The sequence below is a fragment of the Uloborus diversus genome, chromosome 4 (genome assembly GCF_026930045.1).
Source record: "Uloborus diversus isolate 005 chromosome 4, Udiv.v.3.1, whole genome shotgun sequence".
Lineage (NCBI taxonomy): Eukaryota > Metazoa > Arthropoda > Arachnida > Araneae > Uloboridae > Uloborus > Uloborus diversus.
In genome coordinates, this window is record NC_072734.1 from 50,199,804 (window position 1) to 50,219,015 (window position 19,212).

General features: G+C 32.7%; 1 protein-coding gene across 1 annotated transcript in view; it reads right to left on the minus strand.

Annotated features, from left to right (window-relative positions):
• The window catches only part of LOC129221433 (glutamate receptor ionotropic, NMDA 2C-like), a 206,289-nt gene that overhangs the window by 90,071 nt on the left and 97,006 nt on the right, over positions 1-19,212 (minus strand). The window contains exons 2-4 of the mRNA XM_054855919.1: positions 14,876-15,185; positions 8,376-8,641; positions 3,399-3,404 (exon numbers count right to left, since the gene is read on the minus strand). Coding sequence (XP_054711894.1) covers positions 3,399-3,404; positions 8,376-8,641; positions 14,876-15,104 — 501 coding nt within the window. The 5' untranslated portion in view covers positions 15,105-15,185. The remainder of the gene's footprint in view (positions 1-3,398; positions 3,405-8,375; positions 8,642-14,875; positions 15,186-19,212) is intronic.

Sequence of the window (19,212 nt, forward strand, 5' to 3'; positions counted from 1 at the left end):
CTAATTTGAATTCCGAAACTTTGAATTCAAATTATGTTTTTCGCAATCACGAGTTGCGACAAGACTCTATTGGTTAGAGTTATTGCTTCTAGAAATGGCTCCCCCGCCCAAGCATGTCCCTCCTCCTGGGTGCTTAGGTGTATATAGTTGTGTGCGTGTGTGTGTAGGCTTACGTGTGTGCACGTAGGCGTGTGTATGTGTGTAAAGGCGTGCGCGCGTAGGCAACTGTGTATGAGCATGCGTGTGTAGGACATGGACGCCACCGCCCAGCAAAAGTGGATTCCGGGGAACAGTGCTCGGTACCAGCCGCGCCGCCGCCGGTGGACGGTGGTGCTGCAGGCCTGGTCCAAGCTGAAAAAGGAACCGGAACATCAAGGACTGTCAAGTGAGAACAATAAGCAATCGTGATTGCTCAATAACTTTAGTATTTTCAAAGTTTATATCATTGTTAAGTCTCAAAAACGTCGGTTATCGACAGAATAAGTAAGTATTTTAAAGCTGGAAAATATTATTTTATATTTACATGACCTGTAAGGGAATTATTTTTTAATCAAAAAGTTCGAATTTTATTCATATTAGAATTAGTTAAATCTTTAATAAATGGTGAAGATACGATAATATTACTATATAAAAATATGTACACTATACGGGGGTGACTTAGCCATATACGGGACGCGTTTTTCCAGTTTTCAAATTTTAGTTTGAATTATTTCTGAAGCTTCAAAACAACGTAAGGGGTTAACATCTGAAATGATTGTATCAAAAAAGAAAAATAAATGTAGATGCGTTTTCTAGTGGAAGTCTGCAAGCTTTGGATCTGCTGCAATTGCCCTGTTTCCCAGAGTAAAATGACCATCTGATATGCAATGGTGATATCTGTACTTGTATTATCACGTAGGAGTATATCAGTTTAAGGCGAAGTAATGCTGTATGCCACCCGCTCAGTTATCAATCAAATGAGTTATGAATTTACGCTCTTGCTATAGAAGACGAGTCAGAATATACTAATCATAAGATTCAAGAAACTGTTTTTTTTTTTTGCTTTCTGCATCGAAATGTCATAAAGTTTGATAGAAATACTGTACACGATACAACTTAGTTGAATTAATTTTCGAAAAAGTTGCCTGAAAACTAGTTGAATGACTTTTTCCGTTTTCTGCACTAGAAGCAACGTATAGTTCAATCAAATTTTCTTCTAATAAGACGATTTTATTTCAGCAGCTGCTTTTGTTACAACTAAACCAACTCAACTTAACTAGTTTACACGTGTGTAGAGCAAGCGCTTGCAATTGTCCCAATGAGTTGAATCAATTAAAAAGTTGATTCAATTCAACAGAATAAGAATGGCAGGCGCATGTGTCTAATGTCCGACTCTCACTTAAAGGATACTCGGCGATTCTTTCACTTTTCTAGCAGAGCACTTCCTGATAATCTCCTGTTTTTGGTTCTAAATTTTAATATTTTTGAATATAAGACACCCTTATTTATCATAATATGATGCATCAACTTTTTTTTAAAAACGTTCGCTTGTGTTTTAAAAATACTGATTTGCAAGATTTTGCGGGTGTGAAAGTACACTGCGAATTCCCAGCACGCATTGGGAATACTTAACTTTACCAAAAATTGTTCCAGTTGTCTGAATGTACCCTTAAATGTGTTTTGAATGCATTTCGTGAAAACGAAAGTGTACTGAAATGTCCTTCGACACTGTTCTGAATGTGCCCCGAACTGAAGTTTTTTTTTTGAATTTATGCTTGAGATCACTTTTGAGAACAGATTGCGGGTATATTTAAGAACAGATTGGTAACAAAATTGAGCAAGTTTGTAACATCATTGTACAAATATAATTGCAACGTAACGTCTTCCTTTAGCTACCAGTCAATAGAATCTCTCAATATCGTTTTACTAGAAATCGTGTTGCAATGAATAGATGTTAGGTGGTCCCTCGAATGCTTCCAAAAAGGAGGGCCTTCCTTGGTCACCTTCGGTTACACAGCGAAATTTCTGTAAAACTACCAGCAATAACTACTGGTAGAATCAAAAGAGTGAAAGAAGGCAGAATCAATCTCATTACATAAGTGCGGAAACGCGTTCGAAGGGACGTATATCGCGTTTCGAAAATTGTTTTAAAATGCCTTCCAAAAAGGTTTTAAAAATGCCCGAAACGAAGTAAGTGTTCTAAAAAAAGGTCTCAGAAGTACTTCGAGAAATGTTCCAAAAAGTGTTTCATAAGTGTTCTATAAAAGGGACACGTGTCCGCGTTAAAAAAATGTTCAAATTGTGCCTGCAGGTTTAAACTGTAGGGTCACACACGCACACAACACACCCGTATTTCTTACGTATAAACAATTTTTTATAACATTGATACTTCATATTATTATACATAATGATTCCGTATATTTGAATACATAACAACTAAAACCTATCGTTTAAAATTCCAAGAAAATATCGTGCAAAAATATACATAAATATGTATCATCCATGCAAAAAATATTAAGAAAACGTCTGCATCACTTTAAGCAAAGTCATGCACATCACATGATGCTATTGTTTTTCTTACAGCTACATGTATTACATAGTTTTTTCAATACTATATTTAGTATTATCCCCTGCATTGGAATTCTCTTATGTCTACTATATAGCGTTGATTTAAAAAAAATGTGCATTTGGTGCCTTAAAGAGGCTCGATGATAAAAAAAAAGTTTTATTATTATTCAGTATTTGTGTCGTTGAAAGGCATTATTAGTTACACATTATGATTTATCAACAAGCTAGATTGATAATTAGAAGAAAATCTTGATGTAACTTTCAGCACTTATTTTAAGTAAGCATTTTTTTTTTATCACGAAGAAAAGAGCTTTTGAGTAGTCGCGTGTTGTCCATGCGGCTTAAGTTAAAATTTTGGGTAAATGAGAAATAAGATAGAAAATTACGCTGAAGACAACTTAAGAAACTTAGTGTGCTTAAGTTATGGAACTTTGTTAAAGACACTTAACTGCAATGTTATAAGATATAAAAATAACAAAAGTGTTATTTGTAAACATTATTTACAATTGCGTGTACTAAAAAGCATTTTAATAACATATATTTTTTAAAAACATTTCGTGTACCCTTGAAAATTCCGAAAATTTTCTCCTGTAATTGGCTGTTATATCACTTTTATATCACATTATCCCAAGAAAAAAATGTGTTTAGTTGTAAATTTAGTAATTTCACTACATATCTTACTCAATTTTTATAAATAGTTAAATAAATTTATTGAAAAACACAATTTGTATAATATTTGTCAATAGTTCTTTCACGGAAAGTGACGTTAAAAATATATTTTTTTACTTTATAAACATAATTTGCTGATCATTGAATACGCGAAAAATATATAATATACAAACATACTATACCTGATTCTGCAAATACAGGAACGGTAAGTATGTAATGAAAAAAATACATGCATTTATTCATCAAGTAAAATCTTTAAACAAACACTGAATCATAAATTTTCGCTATTCAAATTGTTTGCAAAAGATTGTAATCTCCACGGATTATAATACATTTAACACAACGAGCAGCAGAGTTGATAAATTATTTGACATCATTTGACTTTCTGTTTTAAAAAAATGGTAGTATAGAGGGTCTAAATTTTGTTATAATTTATTCTTTATGTATTGTAATGTAATGAATAAACAGAAACATATAAAATTAGAAAATAATATTTTCTTTCAGTGCTGCAATTGTCTTCATAACTGGATATAAAACTTAGGAAAGAAGATACTTTCAAAGCACTAAGCAGTAACAAAATATATTTCCCAATATTGTACATATAAAACCATATTTATCCATGCAATATTGTTAAATTTTGTAACCTTGTTTAGACAATTATATTTTCAGCCGAATATTGAAGACTATCTTCCATCAGAATCTTTGTAAACTAAATTGCTTGTTGGTATCTCTAATAGGCAATCTGCATATTTTGTAGCGCGATTCAATCTGTTGTAAATATTTTTTTATTGAAAAATCAAGACAAGTTTCCTTAAAAAATATCTTTGGTCATGAATTTTGAGAAAAACTTTGACTCATTTTTTTAATACACTTTCAAAATAAAAATCTATTATTTAATTTGTTTAAATGTTATTCATTGTCTTTTACTCCGATATCAAATCTCTCAAATCTTCGTAACTAAGACATCAACGGATAGCAATAGTTTAATTTTTAATTTTTTTTTGTTTTTTGGCGATGATAAGGAGATATGCGAAGTACTAAGCTGCTACAAGTATCCTCCCTTTCCTCCCACCACCCGTAAAAAATATATAGGTATACATTTTGACGATGCATGTGTTTTGCTGACAATTGTGCGATTTTGTACCATATGAATTACTTTTTTGTCCGTTTATACAGCGTCAAAAGTTTGTCCGGTTTTTGGTGCTCTAAGCGGCTACGGATTTAAAAGGTCGTGGTCTCAAATTCCTATTTCTCTTACTGTTACATAGATATATTACTTTCTTAAAAAATATCAACGTAATCTCATGTCGTATACTTTTGAAATCGCTCTGCAAAACGAAGCGTTAAATCACGTATTGTGACACTAACAGACGTGCACAGTACTCATCGAATCGCGTCAGTGAACATTATTTGCTCTTTTTCTGATAAAAAAATGAAAATGTAGGATCGTTCCAAAAAATATGGAAAGGAGAAAATCCTTTATTCCCAAGAAAATATGTGTACCTTAGGATATGTCCAAACTCAATTTTACGTCTTGATTTCTCCTACGATTGAAAGGATTTCCTAGTTTATTTAGATTACTCCCCGCAATATATGCAAGTTCATTCTAGATAAACTTAAAATAAAGCATAATAATGCTACAGAATTTCCTTAATTGAGAGTATTATACTGCAGTTAGAAAGTAGAGTGAGTTTTACAGAAATTTCAACAAATGGGTTTTTAGTTTCTTACAAACATCAAGCAAATATCGAAATTTAAAGTTAGGTCACTGAAAAAAAAAAAAAAAAAAAAAAAAAACGAAGCCAGCTAAACATGTTTGTAAAAAAAGCTAAAGTAAAATATATAGTAAAAATGCGAAAAAAAAGGAACATTAAAAAGAAAAAAACTGCAAACACTGTCATTTGCCTGCTAGGGATTAGTATACACTTTCTCTCTGCTACCTAAGATGACACGTTTTTTTTTCACTTTTAAAACAAATTTGAAAATTTATATTTTTAAAATAAAAAACACCATTATTATAATAAAATATTCAAAACATGGTAATACAAGTGAATTTTGCATAGTTTCTGTAATTAATGAAACCACTCTGCAAACTGTATAAACAGGAAATCTAATTTATACACCTCGGAACATTTATTAATTAAAATGATTTTCCCAAAATCGATCCCAGGTTGGAAAACCAATTAAATTAACACAGACACTGATGGGAATACGACAGCTCATCTAATATTATTAAATCAATGAGGTGGGAGCATGTGGTATATCTTTCAGAAATGGAGTGTTGCTAGTGATTGACATGATAAATTCATTAATCGCTCTGCATTGATTGTTCCAAGAGGTTTTAAATGTTAAACCAGATTTAATTGTCAACTGAACCTTGTTTTAAATTCTATACCAGAATTGTACAAAAAAATGCTTTGACCTCTAACTGAATTTTCCTTTTGAGTGGAGTACTTATAAAATGCGAAATTTTAGAAAACAAGTGTTTTGTATCACTCTCTTCTTTTTTAAAGATTTGGAGTCGTGTACTGCTAGATTAACATTCATGTGTTGTGTTTATAAATATTTCTTTAAGAAGTTTATAAAAATTATTCATATAACTGATAATGCTAAAAGCAATTTCACTTTTAAGGAAATAAATCATTTTTTTCTTTATAAGTAAATACTTAGGCTAGAAATGCATTACTACTACTTCTATTATATTTATTATTTTTGCAGTGCCCGGATTTAAACTGATTCGGTTAGCAAACCAAAGTTCTATAAAAAAAGAGAAAAAAAAAAAAAAAAACAGAGAATAAAAAAAAATCTTTGAAACTTGTTTCAAAGCGCTTAACCATACGGTAATGCAATTTTTGAGATGTTATTAACTTATCTCGAGCATTTGTAACAATATTTAGCTGTTCACAAAGCTTGTTTAAGTTTTTCTGCCATTGTTTCATTTCGTTTTTTTTTCTTTCCTTCGGTTTGCTTTCTTCACTCTGTAAAATTATCGTACAATTGCTTTCGTTTCATGCAGTTTGCACTTCACCGTTGACAAATGACATGGTGCTCACGTAAGATAAAAAAAAAAAAAAAGTCATCTCATACTGTAACTGAAGCAGTGAGTTGAGTACTTTCGGGTTGAATAGTAAATAATGGGGTAGTGTTAAGAACACAAAAACAGTCGAGCCCGCTTAATAGAACAGCCAGTTTTCCGCGAAAAATCATTCCAATAAGCGGTATACTCAATTAAACGGGAATAAAATAATGGACAACAACGTTTTTGTACATTGGATATGTATTACATTAAGCGGGACATTCTTTTAACAGATATTCTAGTAAGCCGTCTTGCCTGTATGCAAATGCGTGTTTTTTGTTTCCTGTTGAGAATTTCGCTATTTTGTTACTACTGGAACTGAAAGATTGCCAATGAAAAATTGTGGGTAACCAAAATGCCAAATTTATTTTATTTGGGTAAAAAAATATAGTAATATTTACAATATATTTTTTTAATTTAAATTCGAAATGACAATTTTAAACCACAAAACATGTTTTCCAAAACTTTACACGGCTACTATAAAACACGCATTCAAAATCTTTGATGAAAGTAGTAACAAGTAAATAATTAATCAAAGAGCTCCAGTAAGTTTACGTTTACTTATTTATATAGAAATTCAAGATGCTATACTAAAATATGACTAATATGAAGTTTTGATTATAATTATAGGATTAAAGCAAAATAAAAAAAGCTATTTTGTAAAACCTAATGATTAACAATTTTTACTAACGATGACGGAAACAACTGTTTTAACTACTTTATTAAGTTAACTAGCTTTTTACTAAGTATGGTTTTATTATTTTGAAATCGTTAGCAGTTACGTTTGATGCTAAAATAAGAATATTCACGCGAATAAGAGAAAAAAGTGATTTCTCGATCGTAAAGGTGGTTTAAATTTTTAGAATAAATAATGAATCATAGATAACGTTACTGAATATTTAACGACATAATACAATGCTGCAAAAAAGAAAAATATAAACCAAAATTATATGCCATAGAAAGAAAATACACAGAAAGACGCATGAAAAATCTTTCAAGGTTCGAAAAATGATACTGAAATATACTTTTACCAGCATACTTGCTTAAAATTGCTTAAAATATATTTTTCTTTTAAACTCATTAAAACCACAATCAACACAACATTTCTAACTTCGTGACAAATTTCTTATACCTTATCTCGTTTCCCCCCTCTCCCTCATTAAGCGTGCGGTAAAATTTTCCAATTTTGAATAAGAGCCAAAATATGTTCACTTTTTTTTTTTGGTAAACATTTGGTAACGTTTTGGTAGGAATATTTATACATAAAATTAAAAGTATATGTAGCAGTGTATAATGGAATAGGAGCATTTTTTTATTACGAGATTCATTAATTTTACTTTGTGGTTGTCTTTTGCCTTCGCTTGAATATTCCTCGTTTTGTAAAACGCAAAGAGTAAACAAAGTATGTGTTTACACGTAGAAAACCCAAATTGATAATATTATGGTAGTAAAGGGCATAGTTCACGGTCGCCACTATAAACAGGGGACTAAATTAAAGAAAAAAAGGGAATTGAAAATTCATCTGTCAGTTTGCCCTCAGAAACCAAAATAGTGACTTTAAAGTGTTCAAAAGACGTTACGTGGTTGGTATTTTTCTACGTTATTCAAGAGGCAGATTTTATGATCAAGTTCATTAAAAAATAAATGTGTTACTCATCATTAATTAACGTATTTAGCACTACAGAAACTTAACTAATCAACAAAACAACTTGTTTTGCATTTTGAGGGGTTTTTTTTTAAAAAAAAAGGCTGTCAATTGAAAAAAAAAAAAGAAGACTACTTATGAAAAATATCACTATTGAACTCTGACGATTGCAAAATTTTCCCAGGTGTGCCCTTTATCTTGGAGTAAAATTAGGAAACATAACGTACAAAAAATAAAGAAATGTTACAAGAAAAATTTCAAATAAAGCTCAAAATTCTTTAACTTAACTTGCTTAAAAAAAATGCAAAACCAAGAGAGAACATGCAAGTATATTCTCCAATTGTATAAACGCACGAAACGAAGCGTCGTCCCAACTTATTAATATTAAATATGATAAGGAAGGGCTGCCAAAGACAGGAAAAAAGCAACTAAACTCACCTTTTCAAGGCCAATATTGTCTGCATTCCAGGCTATAACCGGAATTCCCAAGTACCCAGTCAATTGCAGGAGATATTGAGCGGATGCAGCGTTGCTTCCATAAACTTCGGCATTCGTCAGGTATAAAATGGCAATAACGTCTTCAGGGAGCATTTCATTGCAAAGGGCATTGAGCACGACAGTTGGGCTGGGATCCAGTGGCAGTGGAACTATCAAAGGCTTCAGACTCATTCCGTACTTTGAGAAATTGAATCTTGCGTTCCTACCTGCAGGAGAGGAAAATAACATCTCATGGTAGTGATGCTTTATGACATTAAATTTAAAGATATGGGTGTGAGAAGGAACAGCTCTACTTTTTGAAAAGTTTAAAAAGAAAAAAGAAAACAGAAAAAAAAAAACATTTTAAAAATTCATTTTAAAGATTCCTTTATATTTTTTTGTCAGAAAGAGCGGTACCCGCACGGTTTTGCCCGCAATAGAAAATTAAAAGATCATTTGGTTAGCTTGTATATTTACAAATAATGGATGCTGAATTTTTCTCCAATTTGCTATGTTTATTTGCTCGCCTATATTCCACTTTATGATAATTTGCTCTGTAAAATGTTCTTAAAATTGGAATAGAAAAATAACAAAATCGAATTTTTTAAAAATCGCTTCGAGGTGCACAACCCTATGAAATTAACTATTGTGTGCCAAATTTCATAAAAATAGGTCGAACGGTCTAGGCGCTATGCGCGTCATACACATCCAGATATCCAGACAGAGATCCAGACTTTCAGCTTTATTATTTGTAAAGAAGATTACATCGATTGTACTTTCGTCTCCTATGCTACGTGATTTACAAGGTTTGCCCGAAAGGATCACAACCACCCTTGCTACCATTCGTAGCAGGTGTTTTTTTTCCCTTCTTTAAATGCAACAGGACAAAATTGTTGCAACGGATTCTTCTTAATAAGGAAGATACTTAAATCATCTTTTTAAAAATAACCTTTTAATTCCTCAAACTCCTAAATATTAACAAAAAATGTTTTTTAAACAAAGTTTCTTAAATTTTAAAAAACTTTTTATCAACTGTTATAACCAATAACAATATCCAATGTGTCATTAGTATGAATTATACTTTTGCAGAAGAACTTGTTTAAGAGGCAACTGATGATTCAGAACTTGTTTAACATACGTATTAACCATAAAAACCATGATGCATTGAAAAACTAATGTCTTACTTTCAAGAGAAAATCGTCTGAACGAGGCTCTTGATTATTAAAGAATGAGAGTTTCGCGTGACTGCTAGTTAAGCTCTCAATATTGCCCCTAACTAAATCCTGTAATCTATTCTTTTCCTTACGTAGCTTGCAAAGTTTTGTGTGCAGCAATATAAAAAAGGGAAGAAAAAAAAACCCACTTCAACAAAAACTTGGGGTTAAAAAAATCAGAAAAACGTTGGAGTTGTACATTTTCTGAAAATGTTCAAGTACGTTACGTCATCTGAAGGCATTATCTAATTTTATTTAGTTTTTTATCAATTTAGTAATCAGAAATCGCAATTTTTCTTCTCTATAAAGACTCAAAAATGTTACCTTCGCACGTAGGGGAAGGTGGGGCAAGATGAGATAGCGGGGCAAGATGAGATACTGAAGCTCCTCACTATTTGGGTGCAGACATCTAGCGGAAAAGTAGTCAAGTAGTTGCAATGGAAGAAGAAACCACGTTGGTTGAATGAACCATTTTGTGCGCGGCATTTACATTGTATAAAATATTTTTCTCAATTTTCGTGTGTTTCGCCGTAATCCTATTTTGTTGGATCATCTTTTCAATCGTAGTTTGGTGAGTACTAATTTTAAAACCTTTTTTGCTATCATATAATCGTAATCCACAATTCAAAAGGGTAAGTTTACAGTGATTTAATGTACTTTTATTTATAACCTGAACTTGAGTAGACAGTGAAAACGACAAATGGCGCAGTGGGGCAAGACGAGATATTGTAAGAGGGGGAAGATGGAATACTATCTCATCTTACCCTGCATGTATTGAAATTTGTTTTTAATTCTTTTCAAATTTCTAATTATGGTGAGAACTTACCAAAGAAAGATAAATAGAGGCAGTTGGTCACGAGAACCAATGAAACATGCCATTGAATCCATAATGAATGGCGAAATGGGATTTCAGAAAGCATCCCGAGCTTATAATGTGCCACGGGCTACACTTCATAGAAAAGTGAAAGAAACTAAAACACAGTCGTTGGACAGTGGTGTTCTCACGGTTTCAACAGCTGGAAAAATTTATTCAAATAAAGAAACCGCAAGTGTAGATCTAGTTAAGTCTTTGGGCCCAATCAAAACTATTTTTTCTTTGAAAGAAGAAGACCTACTTGTGGACTATATTTTGAAAATGGAAGAAATGCTATTTGGCATTACATCGTATGACCTTAGGCTCTTGGCGTATCAATGGGCTGAAAAATAGGGGGAAAACCACAGCTTTAACATAGAAAAACAAATAGCTGGTAAAGATTGGATACTCGCATTCAAATCTCGCCATCCTCAAATTGCACTTAGAAAACCAGAAGCTACGAGTGCGGCCCGAGCAGCAGCTTTCAACGAAGTTAATGTTAGAAAGTTTTTTAATCTATTGACCCGTATTGTAGATGAAAATAAATTAACACCAGCAAGAATCTATAATTGCGACGAGACTGGGGTGTGTCAATAGTACCAAATCATAGATCAAAAATTCTCACTTTGAAAGGTAGGAAGCAAGTTAGTTGCCTCCCCTTTTTGTATTTCCTCGCGTCCGTGCAAATGATCAGCTTATGAACGGTTGTTCACCAGGGGCTTGGGCTGAATACCATGCAAGTGGCTGGATGCAGTCAGGAATATTTTTCTCTTGGTTTAAGAAATTCGTCACATGGAGTCGAACAAGTAAAGATGCACCAGTTTTACTCCTTCTTGACGGTCACTGTACACACACAAAAAATACGGCTGTAATTGATTATGCGATAGAGAAGGGTGTTATTATCTTATGCTTCCCACCACTCTGTACACCCCGTTTACAACCACTTGATGTTCATGAAACTACTAAGTGTATTTTACGATCAAGAGGTGGCTAATTGTCTTCGAATAAACCATGGTCGTGTGGTTACACAGTTTCAGATAGCAAAACTTTATGGAAACGCCTTCGTAAGAGCAGAAACTATGACAACTGCAGTAAATGGTTTCCGTAAGACTGGTATCTGGCCACTCAATCCAACCGTATTTGGCGAACACGATGCTGAAACTACAAACAGAACTTCAGCCTACGGTGGCCCGACGTCCTGAGCCTGTAACTAATGAAGCTACAGAACCGACGGGCGACGGTGCTGATGCTGTTTGTGTTCAAAATTCTACTTCTAATAACCAATGTCAAGGCTTACAAAATCCTAAACATGCGGGTAGCCAAGGCTCACTCATTTGTACACCCTCAACTTTTCGTACAATTGAGGTATTGTCGAAGATTGTATATTCTCCAGAGGATATTTCGCCAGTACCATCAAGCTGCAGTTCATTCAAGAATGAGAAAAAGCCTCGCAAACGTGAAAAAACTGCGGTTATCACGGAATCACCATACAAAAATGAGCTACAAAATGATATAATTATGAAGGCTGAAAAGGAACGGAAGAAAATAGAAAAGTCTAAGCAAAGAAAGGAGAAAAAAATTGGAAAATCTGAACAGAGTGAGGAGAAAAAAATAGAAAAATCTAAGCAGAGAGATAAGAAATTGGAAATATCTACGCAGGAGGAGCCGAAGAAAATTGAAAAATCTAAGCAAAAAGAGGAGACGAAAATGGGAACATCTACGCAGAGAGAGAAGAAAATAGAAAAATCTAAGCAGGAAGAGGAAAAGATCGAGGAGCAAAAGAAGAAAGAACGAAACGTGAAAAGGAATTTGGAAGAAATATTTTCATGCACTTCATCAACTAGTACAGCAACAAAAGTTGGCCTGTCAAAAGATAAAGGCAAAAGAGTGAAGATTGAAAAATCAAAACCAAAAACTGTACTTAAATAACTGTACTGGCTCATGTAAACACTGAATCTCATCTTACCCCACCTAGTGGGGTAAGATGGGATTTTAGCACAATAAGTTAAAACATGCACCTAAAATTTTCTGTTGGAAATAAAATATTAAGTCAATGTTTATTCATTTGTAATACTTGAGAGATAATAAAGACATTGTTTTCGAATTTATTTTTGACTTATGTTTGTCACCACAACTGTTTTTTGGTTAAGTATCTCATCTTGCCCCACCCTCCCCTACCAAACTAAGTATTAAAATTTAAGGGTTAAAACAAAGTGGATTTTTTTTTCACTATTTCTTGAACATAACAATAGTCTTCAGAACTCTTGCTATATCAGGTATGCCTGCAAAGAGGGTTTACGGCATATACTATGTTACTGAAATGATGTTTCAGCTAGTAATGTTTCAGCAGTTGTTCGTTCGTAGCGTAGTCTTTTTGGCACAGACTACGCTACGCAGACTGAAATTTTTAGGGGAATTATAATTGTATTGAAGGAGATGCTTTACAACAATTAAAGGGAGTGTTATCACTCTGGGGGGGGGAGGATTACAAGAAAAGTAACTAATTCTATAGTTACTTTTCTTGTGTAGTTGTACTCATTGTACCTCATTATTTATTCTACTGGTTAAAAAAAAAAAAAAAAAAGTTGGTCACTTCTTTTTCAAATTTTCAGGTTCGTTGTGCGACCTATAATCCAATTTTAATTAAAAAAATGTTTTTGAAGTCTTTACCAAACGAAATCATTCCGAACTAACAGTGATTCGAAAATATTTTTTCTACTCCATGTATTTTTCATATAGTATATTTTTCATACTCCAATACACATATACTATAATCCCATACATCAAGAAGAATCTTGAAAAAAGGGACTTCGGAAGTGGTAAACTTTGCAACGCGATGTTTGTTATAGAAATCCTTTAATTTCAAAATAACACAAAAAATAGCTTTCTTCCCTTCAATTTCTTTTTAAAAGTAGCTTACTACAGCTTATTTCTTTTAATATCTAATAGAATATTAATTGGAGATATCTTGTTCATGTATGTAATAGAATATTATGCTTTTCTTTATATACTTTCCAGCAAAGCACAAAGCAACCAAAAGTGGAATATTCCTCCAAAGGTCAACAATATGTTATAATGAACGGCTAAAAAAAATTTATGGTGTCCAATTTCACAATTCAGAAGAGATAAGATGGAGGGATGGAAGACTTCATTGGTGAAGGAAAGACCCCAAGTCACACGTGATAGATTTTAAAGAAAAGCATTGTAAGACATCATCTTTCCTTCGCTAGTTTCACGCAAAACGAGTCTACCATTCGTCGTTGTTAAATTACGTGACTTGAGACCTTTGCCCAAGCTTTTGCTTAGCCAAAGATTGGACTAGCTCCCTCCATTTACTAATTCCTGTTCTAAGAATTTAACGAGCAAAACACTTTGCTACTGCAAGTGTATACTTTTTTACTATAAGATCATTTTTTAGTTTATTGCTGTAATAGCTTATTTAGTTTATTTGATTTTGAAAAATTATGTTATTACATGGTAAGTTACTGTAATCACATAATTTTCTCATCTTCTTATGCTTGAGAAATGCTAGAAAGTTAATCAAAGGTTTCGTATGGTACTTTTTTTTTTTTTTTTGATTCATTGTATGACTAGTTTTCGCCCAGTGGTCGAATCCCGACCATATTCCTAACTGAATATTTGAGAAAACTTTACATATTTCCCTATTTCCAACATTTTTATCTCTACTCTTATTCATTCGTTTACAGCACATCTGGGAACATACGATTTTTCATGCACTTACGATTCCAAACAGTAATAATTTATTCCAATTTTGCTTTTTGTATGTTATTCTCAAAAATAAATGGATGAATAGTTTGAATGGAGATAGTTCGATAATTTAAAAATTGCGTGCTCGTCAAATTCTTGGCTTGAATAATTTTATTTTAGATACCATGTTGCTTTGTGATATTCCTATGCAAATATCTATTTCCCTACTCCTTTTTTACGTATGAAAATTAAGAACATTTTTAGCGCTGTCATATTGGAAACAAAAAGAAAAAAAAAATGACATCAGCAGATGAAGATCGCCAACTTCCCAACTGAGCTGAACATATATTTTTTATAATATTATTTTTTTTCCTAACCTCAATTTTTCCAGCATTCCGGAAAGAACCAGGAAAGTGTTAATAAAACCTGGTGAACCCCGAATTTAGCGGCATGCCAGCTAATGCGGGGTAATACGGTACTTTTTCATCACTTTTAAAATTATTGCTTTTAGAGTATACTGAATATAGCTATGGAAATTGACAACCAAATTTTTTCTGCAATAGCTATTTCCACTTTCAGTTGTTAAGTTAGGTAAATATGTTATTACAGTGTTATTAAAAAAAAAAAAGAAATATATAAAACAGGGATTTCACCCCCCCCCCCCTTTTTCCGTGTTTTGAGGTTACCTTTTGTTAATGCATCCACGGAGTCGGTAATTTTCTTGTTATACTGTCTCGAAACTGTGATGAGAGATGTTTTGGGCAGGATGGCTCCGAACCGTACCACTTTTTTACCCTCATATTCATTTGAGCTGTATTGTTCATTGGCTCTGAAAACGCTTCCTTTCCCACTAAGTATGCCGACATGCCTCATAACAATTGCCACCAGAAGTACACTTTTCAAGGGCCAAGCCATCGTCAGAAAATATCTATGCTTTGCCGATGTCAGAAATTTCTTCCTTTGAGTTCATTTTCGTGAAATGCATAACAATAAAACCTAAAAAGAGAAAAAAAAATAAGAAAAAAATGCGTTAGAATACTAGTTTTGCTTATATACCACTGAGTTATATTATAACTAAATATTTTTAAACAAATGTATGATACAAATTTCCTGCTCATAAAAATGAACCAAAAGTTATTTAGAGACAAGTTTAATTGCAAAAGTGACTGCAGTATTTCAGCTACTTCACTGCAGAAGAACCTCCGTAATTGCGAAACTTGTCATACTATAAGTGTTTTTAGTCCATTATAATAGAAGAAAATGAAGTCAATTTATCACAGTTGTCTGGATTTCCTCGTCTTTAGGAGTATTCGTATGCGGGGCAAGAACATGTGGAAGCCGATGGGGACAATAACGGGAGTAAATAATAGGAGCAGGTGATCAAACAGCTTACAGCAAAACTTATGCTTGAGATGTTTTGTGGAATATGCAGAATGCGGGTGGACAACCGTCGCACGCCTGCCCCATTGCTAGGTAGCAGAGTTATATGTCACTGAAAAAGTCTTATCCCAAACTTATCCCCGGTGTAATGGAGGTTTCAATTCCATAGTGTCTTATGTTGAAAGGAGACTGAAGTACTGTTGCATATTTTTCGTAAAGATGTTACGTTTAATATGGTTATTTTTCCCTTAATGGGTTGTTTTTAAACTTTCCCTCTGGATGAAACTTGAGGTTGAATCTCATGTCTGAACTATTCGAAATTTAATCTAAACAAACATTTCCTTAATAAGGTAAACTGTTAATAAAATGTGAGAAAATAGTGATGATTTTCCAGGTAAAGCAGGGTTTAACAACGCACATGATGTTGAAAAATGGAAGCTTTTGAACATTTCGAATTGTTTTTGGGAATAATTTTCTTCTCGTTATACTAATAAAAAAATCACAATCATCAGCAGTCAAGGTAACTTTTAATGACCACAGTAGTTTTTCGTTTCCAAATTTCGCCTAAAGGTAATTGCAGAGTAGCAAGTTAGAAGTAGCTTAAGTAATATGTTCATTATATTTGTTGACAGTGATAAATATTTTCATGCAATGTATTTACAACACACGTTTTCCCTTTTAATTCCTTCATTCGATGGAAAGAAAAAGGAACTTGCGTAAAAGCTGAATTTTAGGATTATTTCTCAATGTTCCCCTTTTCCCTTTAATAAAATAAGCCCCTGATAATGCAATAATAACCGATAAAAGTCAAAGTCATTCCTCCCAAATATCGATTTAAAAAATCTGCGTGTATTGAAAGGGTTACAAAACAAAGTAAAAATAAATCAGCACGATAAATCTCTATTTTATTAAAATGGCAAATGATTTTTTTAGCTGTTAAAAACTATGCATAAAAATATTTTTGAAGAAATTATTTCAGAATTTCGTCTCATTGCGCACAATTCGGGAGAATGGGGAGAGGAAATATGTAACGAGACATACTTAATTCAATATTTAATGTTTAATTTTAGCAAACTAAAATAGGGTTTCCGTCAAGACAAATCGGTATCATACAAAAAACGTTTGCATTTGCAATGCATAGATTCATTTCAAGAATTCCAATTCCAATGAATAGAGCTAAGCCAATAAGTGAGAAATGTTCTATAGCAAACCATCGAGAGAAGGAATTCAATAGGATAGGACAAGAATGTCATGGAGAATAGATGGCGCTGGAATCAAGGTTGTTAGCACTTTTGGAAAGGAACGGCTTCTGAAAGCTAAGATGTGAGAAATGGGACCGTTAGGGCAGAAAAAGAACTATAAAAGAAATGGTTGTGATGATTCATCAAGTGAAATGGACGGAAAATATGTAGTAAGAATAAATGCTTTGAGTAAATGAATGTTTTAGATTTCGAAGAGAAGGTGTTCCAGAATGTTCTTTGTTTCTTTGAAAAAGCAGAATAAGCACCATTTTTGAATGGAAGGATTAGCGGGGATTATTCACATCTTTTGTTTCATGAGTTTTAATAAAGTGTTCGAATAGATTGGTACAAAACGTTTCTTTATATGAATGATTTTTCTCTGAATAAATGATTAATTTGTGGACAAAAAAGGTGTGAACAGGCGCAGCATTTAACACCTTACAAGAAAAACTATTACGTTTTGGTCATTACAAAACTTTCTTCAGCATATTTTTTTTTATGAATTCATGACTCTCTTAAAAATTCGCTAATTACTAAGTTTTGCTGTTGGCGAAAGATGAGCTAAGAACTTGAAAACAATTTTAAAAACCTTGCGTAACTTAATGACAAGCATTCATTTTTTTCCAAAAAGAATGGCAACGGAAATATTTTTTAAATCATTGACGTTTCTCCGGTCCCTGCATATAATAATTATTTGGACGCAATAGCAAATTCTGAGGAACAATGAAAATCCTTACCTGAAATCCATTCTTATGCACTAAATTTTAATATCTTATCTGTTAACAACAGAAGATAACATTTTAAATCATTGAGATTTCTCGAATTTCTCCGATCGTCTAAAATAATTAAACTGATAGAAAGGTTTAGAATTAAAAAAAAAATGTTAAGAAATGTCATAGCACGAGTTCTATATAACTTAAAAGTTCCATACTAAATACGCCACGAGCAAAAAAAAAAAAATCATTCTTTCAATGGATACCTTTATTATAATTTTTTTTGTACGTTTTCACCCTTAAAATCGCGAAATAATGCTGATTCGGCTATTAATTAATCTCTCCTGTAAGTAAGGCCCTACGTAGTTAAAACTGGAATTAACGAAATTCGTGATTTTTTTATTTTTATTTTTGCCATTTTGTTACATTTCTAGCTCTAAACTCTTATTCAGGTAAATGTATTTGAAAACATTTTAATGTGATTTACCTTTTACATTGCTGCATTGACCTTTTTTTTTTTTTACTCGCGCAAACGGTGACAAAAACAAACAGTTGGTGAATCAACACCTGTTTCTGCACAGGTTCACTTTTATTCCAAATTTCATACAAATCGTAGCGTTACTCCTGGATTCATAGAAGTCCCATTAACGTAAAAGAACGTTCGATGGCACACTCTTGTTGGCGCCAAATTCAAACAACTTTGTTACCTTCTGAGGTTTACTTATGGGGCCAATCTTTTGTCTGAATCCTTATTTTATGTCTTGAGATATAGTAGTCAGAAGTAAGGATTAAAAAAAATCGTTACTTCCCTGATAACAACGAAAACGTTCGATTGCTTCACTCCCTTCCCCTGTAGGAGGAATTGGTGCTAAAAATTAATTGCTTTAGGGCACTTAAAGAATCGAATTTCGTTCGATTTCATGCTGTACATTTCGCTCTAGAGCAACCTCAAAAGAAAAAAAAGGTCACGCACATACAGACAGACAGACTTTTGTTGAAAAGAGATCAGCACGCCTCAAAACGTGTTAACCTATCAAAATTCAAACCCAACTCTAAAAAATCTTTTATTACTGATTTTTATAGTCAAAGCTGAATTTTTTTTTGGTTTTACCCATTTTACGGTAACTAATTTTACGTAAATAATTGGTATGTTTTACGGCTAAAAAGTATACAAAACTCCTCTTTAGTAGTAATCCAAGACAATTGAAAGTTTAGTAAAGGAGCAATTTCGAAGTGAAGCTTGAAATTTCCAGAAAAGTTTTAAGAAGCTTTGTGTGTGTGCATTCCGCAAATATGGATGGGGCATGAAAACGTGAATTATACAATAATTCTGTCCATTTTCCACACTAGTAACAAAAAGTCCACATAGTTATTATTTATTGTAAATTTATCAATTATAAGTTATTCAACTCTACGATTCCCCCGTCCTCAGATTTTGACTGATGTTTTGTAAATTGATGATAAATTAGTTAAAAATATTGCAAGTTTTGCGGACAAGAAAGTACACCGACTGTTACTTAACATTTCTATGAAACAAGCAATATGATAGTGAAATATGAAAATATTTAAAAAAAAAAGGGTTTGAAAGACTCCGTGTCTTTCGCGAACATGATGCGTGCATTGAAGCGTTAATTATAAATTGGTTCTGTTAATTTTCTGAGAATATCACAAGAAAAATATAGAAAGTAA